The sequence below is a fragment of the Equus caballus genome, chromosome 7, assembly GCF_041296265.1.
Source record: "Equus caballus isolate H_3958 breed thoroughbred chromosome 7, TB-T2T, whole genome shotgun sequence".
NCBI lineage: Eukaryota > Metazoa > Chordata > Mammalia > Perissodactyla > Equidae > Equus > Equus caballus.
Window position 1 is genome coordinate 6,079,539 of NC_091690.1, and position 15,865 is coordinate 6,095,403.

Here is a 15,865-nt window from a genome sequence, read left to right on the forward strand (position 1 = left end):
AAAATAACACGTGCGTGTCTGTGTGTGTTATTATCACTCTTTCTCTAAGTGTGTGCGTGTTGTAGAATCTGTGTGCATGTATCTGTGTGTATTACATATGTGCATGTGTGTGTATACGTGTGCGTATGTATTATATGTATCTATAGGTATACGTGTGTCTCTCCACACAGAAATGTGGCTCTCTCCATATGTATATGGAATTTGTGTATATTGTATGTGTATGTCTCTCTCCATGTGTGTTAACATGCCTCTACATACATGTGTGTACAGTGTATTTATTTCTGTATATGGTGTGTTAAATATGTCTCTGCGTGGGTTATATATATTTCTGTATATATGTGTTATATATACGTCTCTATGTGTATGATGTATGTTTCTGTGTGCATGTGTATTATATATATGCCTCTGTGTCGTGTGCATTTCTGTGTGCATGTGTATTATATATATGCCTCTGTGTCGTGTGCGTTTCTGTGTGCATGTGTATTATATACACGCCTCTGTGTCATGCGTGTTTCTGTGTGCATGTGTATTACATATACGCCTCTGTGTCATGCGTGTTTCTGTGTGCATGTGTGTTATATATACGCCTCTGTGTCATGCGTGTTTCTGTGTGCATGTGTATTATATATACGCCTCTGTGTCATGCGTGTTTCTGTGTGCATGTGTGTTATATATACGCCTCTGTGTCATGCGTGTTTCTGTGTGCATGTGTATTATATATGTCTCTGTGTTATGTCTATTTCTGTATATATGTGTTTTATGTATGTCTTATGTGTGTTACGTATATTGCTGCATATATGTGTATTATATATGCCTTTGTATGTGTACTATACATATGTGTCTCTCTACATGTAAATATGTGTATTATACATATGCTTCTCTTTGTAATGTTTGATGTATATCTCAATATATTTGTGTGTATGTTATATACACATATATATGGCTATATTTTTTATATATATTATGTATGTCTCTTTCTATAGATGCATGTGATACAGCTATGCACATCATATATATGTATATACATAGAGAGAGAATGATAAAGCTGAGAAACAAGGTAACAATTGATGGGTCTCTATGAAGAGTATACAAGATGTCTGTATTCTTCTTGCAATATTTCTGTAAATTGAAATAATTTCAAAATTAAAAATAAAAAAAAGAAAGGAAGAAATCGCAGGCTTAATGGTCTGTCTCCCCCGGGCAAGGTTTTCCACAAAGGATCGACAGTGTGAGCCATTTTCAAGCACCTACAAAAATGTTTGAGGGGCCGGCCTGGTGGCGCAGTGGTTGAGTGAGCACGTTCCACTTCTCGGCGGCCCGGGGTTCACCGGTTTGGATCTGGGGTGTGGACATGGCACTGCTTGGGAAAAGCCATGCTGTGGTAGGCGTCCCACATATAAAGCAGAGGAAGATGGGCATGGATGTTAGCTCAGGGCCAGTCTTCCTCAGCAAAAAAAGGAGGACTGGCAGTAGTTAGCTCAGGGCTAATCTTCCTCAAAAAAAAAAGTTTAAGACTTGAAAACAAACCATATCTTTTCGCAAATTTGGAAATGAAAAAACCCTGCAATAGCAAAGTTAATAAATGTTTAATTAAATGTCTACAAAATGTCCCCTGACATGATCTTAACTGCAGCTCAACTCCATGTAGATAATTCATCCCAGTGCCGTGGTCTCCCCAGTGGCCTGCGAGCTCTTGAGCACAGGACCACGTCTGCCTGCTCGGGGCTGTGTCCCCAGTGTGCGGCATACAGCCTGGTGCACAGTAGGTGCTTTAGCAATGTTTGCAGAATGCATGAAGTGAGTCTGTGCTGGGTCTGACCTCCATGATGGGATCCTGATTTGCACTGAGTCCCTGAGGCAGAGAGGCCCATCCCCATATTTGCAGGGCTATACGTCCAAATATTTAAAGTTCTACGTCAAGCTGACTGTGAGAGGCTGTGCCTCAGTGGCCCCCAATGCTTCATGCTGAATGACGTCCCTGCTCTTGCGTAGCTTTGGCTATTGGGATGTCAGCCCATGTGACACAAGCAGAAGCTGATACATCTTGGGTCTTGGGTCTCGTCGTCTTGAAACACTGCCATCGCCATGTGAGAAACTCAGGCCATCCTGCTGGAGAGGACACATGGAAGAGAACTGAGGGGTCCCAGCTTACAGCCCTAGCAAGCCACGAGACATCTAAAGGTCCACCTGGGACCACGCCTCCCCAGCTGAGCTCCAGGAGGCTGCAGTTGCACGAGTGACCCCTGGGGAAAAAAGTCACCCAGCCGAGTCCACTGCATGTGGCTTTGAACCCCGACATTTTGAGAATGTTTGTTACACAGCAATAGAAAACCAATGCGCTAACTAACCGTGGTAAAATAATAAAGTACGCCCTATCCTTCCACTTTAGTAAATAGACCTTCAAAACGATATGGAAAGCTAGGTTCAAATTTATTAGTTCTTTTTTGTTTTACCGAGATTTTTTTCTGTCAGATTTTTTAATTGTGGTAAAATACATATAAGAAGTGGAGCAGGGCCGGCTCAGTGGCGTAGTGGTTAAGTTCACACACTTCTCTTCAGCAGCCCAGAGTTCACAGGTTCAGATCCTGGGTGTGGACCTAGCACTGTTCGTTAAGCCAGCGTCCCACATAAAATAGGGGAGGATTGGCACAGATGTCAGCTCAGCAACAATCTTCTTCCAGCAAAAAGAGGAAGATTGGCAACATATGTTAGCTCAGGGCCAATCTTCCTTACAACGAAAAAAAAAGTGGGCCATATTAGCCATTTTAAAGTAGACAATTCAGTGGTGTGAAGTACATTCATGATACTGGACACCACCACCACTACCTAGTTCCAGAACTTTTTCATCACCCCAAATGGAAATTCTGTACCCACGATCTAGCAGAGAATGTGTGGGCTCCAGCACCCGCAACTCCTCACCTGGCGAGGGGTTCACTGCAGAAGGGGCAGCGTCAGAATAGAGGTCCCTCTTGACCTGGTCAGAGGCTGGTGCCGGCAGCAGGAAAACACCAGCCTGAAGGCAGCAAGCAGAGGCTTAAGGAATCTTCAACAGGCAGAGCAGGGCAGTGTGGTGAAGGAGGGCTTGCTTCAGACAAGGTGGGCAGCTCCCCTCAGCTCTGGCCCACTACAAGCAAGCAGGACTGCAGACCACTCCTGTTGGACCTCCCAATTTTGCAGGAGAAGCCGAAAATCTAGATTTCCATTAGAAATCTCCTGATGTTCAAAATTCTGGGCAGGCCCAACCAAGCATATCTTCAGGTGGGGTTTGGCCAGTGGGGCCCAGCGTAGGATCGTGCAGGGTCTGTGCCTAAAACATGGGTGGGGGTGGGGTGGGTGCCAGAGGAAAGCTGGGGGAGGGGGCTTGGCTTCTGTGCAAATTGGAGCAGGCAACAGGATTGTGACTCGTGGGGGCAGCTTTAGCTGCACTCGATGCCAGCCCCTGGCAGAACTCAAAATAGAACTCGGTTGGGGCAGGGTTTTTTTTTTTAAATAGCTTTTTTATTTTTTATTTTTATTTTTTGAGGAAGATTAGCCCTGAGCTAACATCTGCTGCCAATCCTCCTCTTTTTGCTGAGGAAGACTGGCCCTGAGCTCACATCCATGCTCATCTTCCTCTACGTTATATGTGGGATGCCTACCACAGCATGGCTTTTGCCAGGCGGTGCCATGTCCACACCTGGGATCCAAACCGGCGAACCCCAGGCTGTCAAAGCAGAACGTGCACACTTAACCGCTGCACGACTTGGCCGGCCCTTGGAGTAGGTTTAAGCCCAAAATTAGTCCCAGTCTTCCTGGAAAACTTTATCCCCCTCACATCTCCTCTCTCAGACCTCTCTGTGTTTCAATTTCCTCTTTGTTATGCCCTTTCTCAGCTTACCAATAACCGATGTTGTGGTTGGTCCGGCCCTTGTGGTTCTTACTATGATCGCAATATGCTCTTCAGCAATGACCATCAGGAAACTTTGAAAAAACAAAGGTTTGTTATTTACAGGACCTGGAAATTACACAGCACGCCTGGGGCCACACAGCAAGGTCACAGGGAGAAAGAGAGAGAGAGTGTGCGGGCTTGGGGTTCTGCTTTTATTGGGGTCAAGGGTGGGGACCTGGGGTTTTGTGGGCTCACTCTTTATTGGTAAATTTAAAACACGAGAGAGGGAATTTAAAGCACAGGGAGAGAAAAAACAAGTGACCCAAATGGTGAGTTACAGAAATCAGCCAATATCTCTGAAACAAAGGAGGCTCGGTATGGGGAGACGTCCTGGCCCTTTATCTAGTTGTGCGGCCGGCCGCGTGTTTATCTGAGAGTGATGCCTCGGCAATCAAAGCTTAGGTCAGGTACTTGCATCACAAAAAAGAAGAAGAAAACTGTCAGGGTTTATGCTACACTCTTCTTCAAAAAGGAGATTAAAGCCATCCTGTGTCAACCTCATAGGGTATGCTAAGGGAATGAATGGACGTAAAATACTTAAAATAGTGCCGGCACAGAGCGGGCACTGTGGAAGCGTTGGCTAATGTATTAGCTATTTATTGTATTAGCTACATAACAAGTGGCTCAGAACAACAAGACACATTTATTATCTCATAGTTTCTATGGGTCAGGAGTGTGGGAGCGGCTCAGCTGGGTGGTTCTGGCTTGAGGGTCTCAGAAAGCTGCTGACAGATGTCATCAGAGGCTGCCTCATCTGAAAGCTTGACAGGGGCTGGAGGAGGGGCTTCCAGGATAGCTCCCTCCAGCGGCTGACAAGCTGATGTTGGGTTGTTGGGTGGGGGCCTCAGTTCCTCACCATGTGGATCTCTCTCAAAGGCTGCTTGAGCATCCTCACAGCATGGCAGTCAGCTTCTCCCAGAACAAGGGATCTGATCAAGAAGAAGGCAGGGGCTAGCCCGTGGCGTAGTGGTTAAGTTCGGTGCACTCTACTTCGGTGGCCCAGGTTCACAGTTCGGATCCCAGATGCAGACCTACACTGCTCCTCAGCCCTGCTGAGGCAGCGACCCACGTATAAAACAGAGGAAGATCGGCACAGATGTTAGCTCAGGGTGAATCTTCCTCAAGCAAAATAAAAAGGAAGATTGGTGACAGATGTTAGCTCAGGGCGAGTCTTCCTCACACACACACACACACAAAAGACAGAGAGAGAGACAACAAGGCAGAAGCCACATGTTTTTATGACCTAACCTCAGAAGTTACACACCATCATTTCAACGATCTGCATTTGGTAATATGGTAGGGAGAAATGACACAAGGGTGTGACTCCCAGAGGCAAGGCTCATTGAGCTGTTTTGAATAAAGGAAGCATCTCATGGATGCTAAGGACACAGCTGTGAGTCAGCTAGCCTGATTTCAAATCCTAGCTCTTTCCCCATAACTGGCAGACCTTGGACAACTACTACTTGATCTCTCTTTCCTTGTGTCCTCATCTTTAAAATAGAATAACAGCAAGACCTACCTCATTTGGAGTTGCCATTAGGATTAAATGAATATATAATCACTTTAGAACAATGCCTGGCATATATGGAGCGCACAGTAGGTATTCACTGCTATTTTTACTATAAGCAGCCCCTCCGCTCGTGGATCAGCTCCTCCCGTCCCACCCACCAGAAGCACCAATGATTGGAGGGTAGTAAAGAGCAACTGAGGAGCCCCAGTAACCCAGATCCTAGAGATACAGATGGAAAGATGCTGTGGATGAGGCTCTGTCTTGCCCCACATGGAAATATCCCAGGGGCAGGGACTTCATTCTGCTGCCACAGACAGGGAAAAAAAGCCAATTTCATGGCTTCCCTTTTTTTTTTTTTTTCAGCCCTTAGCTAACATTTGCTGCCAATTCTCCTCTTTTTTTTTTTTTTTTTTTTTTTGCTGAGGAAGACTGGCCCTGAGCTAACAAGCGTGCCCATCTTCCTCTACTTTATGTGTGGCATGCTGCCACAGCATGGCTTGACGAGCAGTGTGTAGGTCCACACCTGGGATCCCTACTGGCGACCCCTGGGTCGCCGAAATGGAACGCACAAACTTAACTGCTATGCCACTTGGCCGGCCCCCTCATGGCTCCCTTTTCTGAGGAGAGATTCTAGCCCACATGTCACCCTTCTAATGTTACACACTTTGACCAGAGTAGCTGACCATGAGAGGGGGTATGTCTTGCCCACCCTTATGGCCCCAGCACAGTAACTGGCACACAGTAGGTGCCCAAGAAACAACTGATCAGGGTGGCTGTGCCCTTGCCGGGTCAGAGGACACGCTCCACAGAGCAGTTTTTAGGACGAAATCCAGAGCCAGCTGGACACAGCCTTTTCACACATTCTTTTATAGCTTGTTCACAGCAGGTGCCTCTAAGAGCTTCTGGCTTGTTTTGCGCCCTCTGAAACACAGCACAGAGGAAGACGCCCCTGAGAAGTGGACCATGGGAAAGCCATCAGCTTGGGAAAGGAATTGATCATTTCTCTCTGTGCAAGAAGCCAGGGAGGCCAGGGGCTGGGGGTGGTGAGGTCAGCTGCCAGGACAGATGGTAGCTGTCTGGATGTACTCCTCACCAAGGTTTTCCTCCCTGCCCTCCCCATCTGCCTGTCCCTGCTGTTGGGATCTGCCATCCTGGCGTCTGGCCCGGCCGAGTGTGCGAGTGGTGACCTGCACGTCAGTCCTGGGGCGTGAAGTTTCAGATTCCAGAGGCTGAGCTGGCTCCGAGCCCTGCTGAGTCAACTCTGTTTTTCTCGCTGGAGCTCTGAGCCAACCTGCCACGGGTTCTTCCTGGCAGGAGGGTTTTCTATGCCAGCCTCAATTTCCTAACAGGGTACAGGAGCGTTGGTGGGGATGGAGGGGGTGGACTTTGGCAAAAGTTTGTTGAATGAATGCTTAACCTTGTGGCATGGACGTGGTCCAGCCCCACAGCCTCACTCAGTGCTTGGTTTGTCTCAACCCTGCCCCTACGCTGGGCTCAGACTGTTGGGATCTCTCCACCAGTCTGGGATTCCATAGAGGAGAAGAGAGGACTTTGTTGAATGAATTAATGAAGGGGGGGCTTCCTTCTATGTATCCCCTCTTCCTGTTCCGAGGTTCCTGCTTTAATACGGGCAAAGATCGACACCGAAGACCCCGAGGACAGAGAGTGGGCGGTGGGGAGCGAGGCCCCGAGCTGGAGACAGAACACGACACACCAGGGTCCTGCCACCAGGGCACCCAGTTGTAGGGGCGGGATGAGGGATGTTCAAGAAATCCACAAACACATCTGCAATGACGAAGCCCGGAGCCGGAAGGAGCGTGGGAGCCGGAGAAGTCCCGGGGGGCTCGGCCTGGTCTTCGGACGCTCCCGGGAGCCTCCTGGAGACGGGGATGTTTGAGGCACGTCGCCGGCTCCCTGCCCGACCCTGCTGGACTGAGCGCACGGGGGCCCTTTCTCATTCCTCCGCCCGCCCTCTCTGCCAGCTTCTGCCTTGGGGAGGGGGTCAGGAACGTCACCCGCCTGCCCGGGCCCCGCCGAGGCCAGCGCCCTTCCCCCCAACCCTCCCCCACCACCCCCCCGAGCGCGGCGGAGGGTGGGGGGCTCAGAATTCCGGCGCTGGGAAGGGGACCGTGGGGAGAAGAAGAGTCACGTCTCCCATGGTCGCCAGAGAAGCCACATCAAGGCCTGGCGGGAGGAGCCAGAGTTTTGCACCCCCGGGGAGCCCCCCACCCCCTATCACAAACTGGCCTCCAGGGCCAGAACCCCACCCCCCGGCAGCACGCCCCGCCCCCGGCACTCCCCGCGCCCCGCCTCCCAGGCGCCCCCTCCCACTTCCGCACCCGCTTTATAAACGGGGGCGTCAAGCGGACGCACCAAACTTAGAGGGCCGGCAGCCGCGATCCGAGGCTTCCCTGTGGCTTCTCCACCCGAGCGCAGCTGCGCCAGGACCACTGTGTCTCCAGCCCTCGCATCTGGAGCCCCCGCGTCCCCGCGCCCAGGCCACCACGGAAGGATGCACCGTGCGCCGACGGCCGGAGCTGCCCTGGTGCTGTGCGCCGCCACCGCAGGGCTGCTGAGCGCGCAGGGCCGCGCGGCGCCCACAGAGTCGCCGCGCTTCGCGTCCTGGGACGAGATGAATGTGCTGGCGCACGGGCTCCTGCAGCTCGGCCACGGGCTCCGCGAGCACGTGGAGCGCACCCGTGAGCAGCTGGACGCGCTGGAGCGACGTCTGGGCGCCTGCGGGGCCGCTTGCAAGGAGCCCGGGGTGTCCAGCGCGCCCCCGCACGCCCCGGCAAATCTGGTCCCCCGCGGCGAGGCCGCCCCCGAGACCCTCGGCAGCCTGCAGGTACGTGCGCTCCTAGGGGAGGGGGCCGCATCCGGGGTTCCTTGAGTCCTCCTGCTCCGGCCTCAAAGGATCGACGGGTGGGTGAGTGGAGAGATTGGTGGCAGAAGGCTGGGTCCTCACCACGGTTTTTACGCCCTCCCCAGACTCAGCTCAAGGCTCAGAACAGCAGGATCGAGCAACTCTTCCAGAAAGTGAACCAGCAGCAGCGGCATCTGGAGAAGCAGCGCCTGAGAATCCAGAATCTGCAGAGCCAGGTGCCGGCTGCTTGCCCCAGGACGGGAGGGAGGTCGAAGCTGCACCTGTGGGGCTCTGGACGTGGAGCCGGGCAGGTTGGGCAGCCTGAGCCAGCCAGACCTGACCACCTCCTCCCTTCCTGTCCCAGGTGGACCTCCTGGCCCCCATGCACGTGGGCCATGGCGGGGCTAAGTCTGCCGGGAGGAGGAGGCTACCCAAGATGGCCCAGCTTGTTGGCCCGGCGCACAATATCAGCCGCCTGCACAGTGAGTGTCCAAACATTCGTTGTCCTCTGGCAGGTTCCCTGCGCCACAGACACACATACACCTGCCATTCCTGTCCCCCTTGTCAGGTCCGCCTTACTGAAAAGGAGAAAGGCCCTGGCCTTGGGTCCCTGTGGGCTCTGGGGAAGGGCTGGTGTGGGTACCTCCCTTCTCAGCCCTCACCCTGCCCAGCTGCCCCCTCCCCCCCTTTTCCCGGAGAGCCAGCAGACTTTCCCCCAAAGCCTTAAGGGCCAGTACCTGGAGCAGGGTTTGGGAGAGAGCGTCCAAGAGGAACTTGAGCTGCAGGGGTGGGGGGAAGCGGGTGGTGCAGCTTAGGGCCACCTTCCTGCAGGCTGGAACCTTCTAGGAGGGCGCGAGGGGGACAAACGGGTGCCAGCTAGGGAGCCTGGAGTCCTCACTAGATGAAGAGAGAATTTTCTGAGGTTTAGGCCCCCCATGGTCTCTTGGAGTGTGGTTGGGGGCGGGGCGGCTAGGGCAGGGAACCCCAATCTCCCTGGCCAGACAAACCATTCGCTCTTGCATCTCTGACCCGCACACCTAGTCCCTCACCCCTCTGTTGGCCCCCGAGTCCCTGATCACCCTCCTTCCCGTTCGCCACCCCCGAAAAGAGTGAGCCTTTGCCATCACCGTGAGTTCTGGGTCCTTTGTCGTGTATGCCACAAATCGCCCCAGATCTCCAACGGCAGCGTGTCTGTGTGTGTGTCTGGCACACGCGCTCAGCTCCCTGCCCCAGACCTGGCTGGCTTCCCTGTGCTCCCCCCTACGCCGTCACTCGGCCGGGCATCTGTGGCCGCAGTCAACTGGATGAAAGCTCGATCCCCGCCTCATACCCTCCGGCGGGTTACTCGCTTCCAGCCTTCGAGTCTTGAGGGCTCCCCCCTCGGACCCAGTAAGGGTCCGTCGCGCCCGAGCGCACCACCCTCCCCGGCTGAGAGGCTGTGGGGCGGGGCCAGCAGGCAGAGGTCCGCCCAGGAATGTGGCGGCGGGGGGGCGTCGCTGTGGGGACTCCCAGGCTGCGGGCTGAGCCCTGCCAAGTAGGGGAAAGTTCAGAGCTGGAGACAAACAGCTGCTGCTAATAGAAGCCACATTGGTGCTTTGGCCGCGCGCCTGTCTTGATTGGAAGAGAGGAGAGTGGGGGAAAGAGGAGCTGCCCGGGGGGCCGGAAAGTGTCTGTAGTCACTCAGTTCCCGCCCCCACCCCCGCAGTGCCGCCACACTGCCCCCCCTTACCCGTCTTGGGCCCTCCCCTCCCCCTGGCCACCTTTCCCCTACTTTCCCGGCTGGCCTGGGGGCGGGGACTTTCCCAGCCTCCCTCCTCTCTCCTCCCGCCCTCCCTCCTTTCTTTCTCAAGCCGTCCCTCCTCCGCTGATACCTGGAACCCCGGGCAGGGCCTCTGTGCCCTCAGCCCCACCTAGGCCCCATGCACGTCCCCCATGGGACAAAGCGGAGCCCTCCTGCGTGGCTCAGCTCGTGTCTTGCCCCTTCTGGTTCAGCTTCTTCAATCATTTATTCCTGGCGTCTTTTTTAAACACCTGCCCGCAGATCAGCCTGGGCACTGTTGCCGGAGCCAGGGCAAAGAGCCGCTCTTTGTCCCTGGCCTCTGGAGCCCTCTTCAGTGGGGAGTGTGGGAGAGAGACCACAGATGACCCCAGTGCTGGGGAGTGGGGATTCTTCAAACCCCTTTTGGGAGGTCTGGCCTGGTCTAGGGGTCGGGGAAAGCATTCTTTCCAAAAGCTGGGATTTTTTTCTTTTTTTTTTTTTTTTGGAGCAAGATTAGCCCTGAGCTAACTGCTGCCAATCCTCCTCTTTTTGCTGAGGAAGACTGGCCCTGAGCTGACATCCGTGCCCATCTTTCTCTACTTTATACGTGGGATGCCTACCACAGCATGGCTTTTGCCAAGCAGTGCCATGGCCGCACCAGGGATCTGAACCGGTGAACCCCAGGCTGCCGAGAAGCAGAGCGTGTGAACTTAACCGCTGCACCACCGGGCCAGCCCCCAAAAGCTGGGATTTTTAGAATGAGGCTGAGAAAGTCATGAGAGAAGAGGGTCCCAGGCAGACGGACTAGCGTGTGCAAAGTCCCGGTGGCAGGAGGTGTGGTACAAGGAAGGCTGTGTGGCTAGAGGGTGGCCATGCAGTGTGGGAGAAGGGAGGATGGGTGTAGCGGCCAGCCCTGGGGGGCCGTGTAGACCATGCTGGGGAACACCATGGGGAGCCATGGAAAACTTTAGGCAAGTGGAGTGGGGGAGCATCATGAGCTCAGGATTGTCCCCTCATGCCCCTGTCACCCACTGCCCAGCCCCCAGACATGCCCATTTCCTGAGACCCTGGGACTGCTCTCTGCTTCAGTGCCTACCCCCACCCCTTTTATCTGCCCTGCAGGGCTGCCCAGGGACTGCCAGGAGCTGTTCGAAGGGGGAGAGCGGCAAAGTGGACTGTTCCAGATCCAGCCTCAGGGGTCTCCCCCATTCCTGGTTAACTGCAAGATGACCTCAGGTAGGATGTGCTGGCCCACCAGGGAGCCCCAGCTTTCATGAGCCCTGCTTTCTGTCACACGCAGCCCACTGCCCCCCCACCCCCCAGGTTTCCCCTCCTTCCTTCCCTGGTGAGTCCTCGGGACGGGGGTCTAGGCTGACCCTCCTGCCTGCTGGCCAGCCCCCAGTGGTTCTTCCCTGGACCACTTTCCTTCAGTCCTGCCGGGATGAGTGAGAGGAGCATTGCCCTTCCTTGGCTTGGAGGCGGTTTGGGGTTTGGGAGGCAGATGGAGAAGCAGGGGTCCCCTGTGAGTAGAGTCCTCCTGGTGACATTGTACCTCTCCGGGCAGATGGAGGCTGGACCGTAATCCAGAGACGCCGGGATGGCTCTGTGGACTTTAACCAGCCCTGGGAAGCCTACAAGGCTGGCTTCGGAGACCCCCAAGGTGAGTGTTTCCAGAGGGCCGGAGGCGCAGGGGGAGGGGGGGCGGGGGCGGTGGCCGCATCTCACCCATCCACCTCTGGGCTGTAGGCGAGTTCTGGCTGGGCCTGGAGAAGTTGCATCTCATCATGGGGGACCGCGGCAGCCGCCTGGCTGTGCAGCTGCAGGACTGGGAGGGCAACGCAGAGTCCCTGCAATTCCCTGTCCACCTGGGTGGCGAGGACACAGCCTACAGCCTGCAACTCACAGCGCCCGTGGCCAGCGAACTGGGTGCCACCACTGTCGCCCCCAACGGCCTCTCCCTGCCCTTCTCCACTTGGGACCAGGACCACGACCTCCGCAGGGACAAGAACTGTGCCAAGAGCCTCTCGGGTGAGCAAGCCCTGCCCCTCCCTGTCCTGTCCTGCCCTGCGGCAGGTGGTGGGGTGGGGGGGCCTCTCTTCTCTGCTCCACTGCTCTGCCTTCAAGCCCAGATTCCATACTTTCCCTGCTCCCTAGTCTCATCTCCATATTTGCTGTGTGCCCTGGGGTGGCTGGCTTCATCTCTCCCACCTTCAGTTTCCCCGTCTTTAAAATGAGTACAATAACCACAGCACCCACTCTATAGGATTATTATGAAAATTCAATGAGATGACGTTTGTGGGATGGTGGCAGGCACGTGGCAAAGCCACCAAGACAAACCCCACCTTGTGCTAATGAAATCGGGGGCTGAGCCCGGGCCCTGAGGTGAAACCTATGAAAGGTGGGTCAGAAAATGATGGAATATTGATAATTTCATATGGGTCTGTCTAACAGAAGTCGATGAAACGGATGATAATCATAGTCTTTAATAAACGCTTGCCACGTGGCAAGCGCCGAGAAGCAGTCACAGATGTGAAAGCTCTGGTTACCAGGAAGTGGGGGCCCAGAGCCCCAAGGCTCCTTCCTTTGTCACAACCAGGGGTTCCTCGGAACCCACTTTGACCACCACTGCCAAAGTCCTCCCATCTCAAGTGTGTAAAGTGCGACACCCGGCCTTATCCCCATCCAAGCCCCAGTGGAGGCCCAGGGACCCCTGGCCTGACCGTGTTCCCTTTTCTCAACCCCCGGCAGGTGGCTGGTGGTTCGGCACCTGTGGCCACTCCAACCTTAATGGCCAGTACTTCCGCTCCATCCCTCTTCAACGGCAGCAGCGCAAGAAGGGCATCTTCTGGAAGACCTGGCGGGGCCGCTACTACCCGCTGCAGGCCACCACCATGCTGATCCAGCCCACAGCAGCCGACGCAGCCTCTTAGCCCCCTCTCTGGGGCCTGGACCCAGGCTCCTGGAGGACAGGACTCTGAATCTGGCTCAGCTTGTGGCCACCCCCTGCCCAGGCAGGGGCTCTGGGCCGGGGCCATGTGGAGACTCATGGACAGTGAAGCCCATGACTGGAGAGGCCCCCTTTCTGAGTGGGGGCTGCAGGCCATGCCCTCTGAGAAGGACGGAGCTACAGTGGTGCAGAGTACAGACCCGGGAAGCTCGAGACTGAGGAGCACTGAGGCCCGCTCCTCGTCCGCCCGAGGAGTAAGGACGCAGAGGGACCACTCGGGGGCAGCCAGGCTGGCCCTCGATGGCGGATTCAGTCACATTGACTGGCCGGGGGACCGGGGCTCCCATGGCCCCTGGGCACCTGCGTGGTACTGTGGTGTGTGGGTGCTGTGGGTGGAGCGGACACCAGCGGTGTCTGGGCGGAGCTTGTGGAATTCTTGGAATAAAACTAACCTTGGAACATTTTGTTCTTTGTCCTTTGGTTTGTTTTAAAAAGTGGACAAGTCCACACAAACATGTCCCTGGAGTGGAGGGTAAATGCTCCCAGGTCCCTTAAGGACAACGCTGGTTATTCCTAGCACCTCTGACAACTGATTTGAGTGTCCTTCATTTATCATTGCATGGTGCACATCTCTCTTGTTTTTATTTTCAAAATTACAAAACCCTCATTCGATCCTTCTGGAAGCAGGTAAGAGAGAAAATGAGAACCCTTTCCTGCTCATACTTATGTACATGAATCTCAGTTAACTTTATGTCCTGCCATCTGACAGAAATGTAAAGAGTTGCACACCTAATTTTATTTTGCCTAGTGGTCACATTAAAAAAAAAAGTAGAAAGAAGAAAAAGAAAAATAAATACGAGCCAGCCCCGGTAGCCTAGTGGTTAAGTTCAGAGCGCTCTTCTTCAGTGGCCTGGGTTTGGCTCCCTGGGCACAGACTTACACAGCTCTGTCAGCAGCCATGCTGTGCTGGTGACCCACATACTAAAAACTAGATGAAGACTGGCACAGATGTTAGCTCAGGGCAAATCTTCCTCAGCAAAAAAAACAAAACAAAAACCCACAAAATACAAATGAGTAAAAAAAAAGCAATTGAAAAGTAAAAAGAAACAAGATGAATTTTATTGAACCCAATGTATCCAAAATATTACTGTTTCAGCATGATCTATATAAAAGTTATTAATGAGGGGCTGGCCCAGTGGCGCAGCGGTTAAGCGCGCATGTTCTGCTTCTCAGCGGCCTGGGATTCACCAGTTCGGATCCCGGCTGTGGACATGGCACCACTTGGCAAAAGCCATGCTGTGGTAGGCATCTCATGTATAGAGTAGAGGAAGATGGGCACGGATGTTAGCTCAGGGCCAGTCTTCCTCCGCAAAAAGGGGAGGATTGGCAGTAGTTAGCTCAGGGCTAATCTTCCTCAAAAAAAAAAAAGTTATTAATGAGGTATTTGACACTGTTTTTTGTCAAGTCTTTGCAGTCCAGTGTGTGTTTTATGCTCACGGCACATCTCAATTTGGACCAGCCATTTTTCAAAGGCTCAATGGCCACAGAGGCCAGTGGCCACTACACTGGACAGTGCAGCTGTAGTGTGTCTGTACATGCATGCAGTGTTTTGGGTAAATTCTTCACAACTTTTACCACATCTGCATAGGTTTTCCTTTAACTTGTCACTTGAAAAGATATGTGTACACTGGGGCTGGCCCGGGGCGCAGTGGTTAAGTTCCCGTGGTCCACTTAGGCAGCCTGGGGCTCACCGGTTCGGGTTCCGGGTGTGGACCTACGCACCGCTTGTCAAGCCATGCTGTGCCAGGCGTCCCATGTGTAAAGTAGAGGAAGATGGGCACAGATGTTAGCTCAGGGCCAGTCTTCCCCCCCAAAAAAAGTTATATAAATTCAACTTTTATGGAGTACTAACTACAGGCTAAGCTCTGTACCAAGTATTTGGGATAATTTAGTGGACGAAAACATCCCTGTTCACACCCAGCTTACCTTCCAAACCCTGGCCTTACAGACAGGGCGACCTATAATTGATGGTTCAAACTGACACACTTGGGAGAGTAAAAGTGGGTATACTGTTAATAATTAAGCTGGTGACACATAAAGCAGCTCATGCCCAGGAATATGGGGCCTTACTGACCCAGTTTTTTAAAAATGTAAACACAGGGGCCTGCCCCGTGGCGGAGTGGTTAAGTTCGCGCGCTCCGCTTCGGCGGCCCAGGATTTTGCTGGTTCGGATCCTGGGCGCGGATCTGACACCGCTCATCAGGCCACGCTGAGGCGGCGTCCCACATGGCACAACCAGAGGCACTCACAACTAGAGTCTACAAGCAGGTGCTGGGGAGCTTTGGGGAGAAAAAGAAGAAGAAGAAGGATTGGTAATGGATGTTAGCTCAGATGCCAATCTTTAAAAAAAGAAATGTAAACACATCTTTCTACTTCATATGGGGAACCAGTATCACCTGCCACAAACAGGTTAGGAAAACAGCCAATGAAAATATAACGATGCCGATGCTTTAAAATTCCGGCTAGAAAACTATGGTTCTATGGTGAAAACAAAACAAGAAAACCTGAAGAGTGGCAGCCTCTGGAAGGGTGGGGTGGGAATTGACTGGGAAGGGACATGAGGCAAAATTCTCTTGACAGAGGTGGGTTACTCCGTGTGTGTCTTTGTCTTGGCTGATGTACATGTACGCTTCCGATACGTGCATATCATCGTATGTAAATTTCGCCTTAAAAAGAAAAAGTTACGAGAACAGCCGTAAACAAATCTTAAACTCCGGTTAATCATCTGCATGCTGAAGCGTTCAGAGTTTTTTTGAAATTACTTAGCTAAACCTGGAAGCTTTTTTCTTTTTTAAAGA

At 53.3% G+C, this 15,865-nt stretch overlaps 1 protein-coding gene and 1 long non-coding RNA gene across 2 annotated transcripts; one reads left to right on the top strand and one right to left on the bottom strand.

Annotated features, from left to right (window-relative positions):
- Positions 1-1,570: 1,570 nt before the first annotated feature.
- LOC102148262 (uncharacterized) lies at positions 1,571-7,950 on the bottom strand. Its single transcript, XR_290526.4, has 4 exons — positions 7,812-7,950; positions 4,785-4,977; positions 3,878-3,960; positions 1,571-2,109 (listed from the first exon to the last, which is right to left on the bottom strand). It is a non-coding gene; the product is annotated as an uncharacterized lncRNA (long non-coding RNA).
- Positions 6,741-13,471, top strand: ANGPTL4 (angiopoietin like 4). Its single transcript, XM_023644667.2, has 7 exons — positions 6,741-8,283; positions 8,427-8,537; positions 8,666-8,783; positions 11,183-11,296; positions 11,625-11,720; positions 11,807-12,088; positions 12,809-13,471. Exons 1-7 carry the CDS (start codon positions 7,951-7,953, stop codon positions 12,988-12,990), a joined length of 1,236 nt encoding a protein of 411 aa, XP_023500435.2. The 5' UTR covers positions 6,741-7,950; the 3' UTR covers positions 12,991-13,471.
- The last annotated feature ends 2,394 nt before the right edge of the window (positions 13,472-15,865 follow it).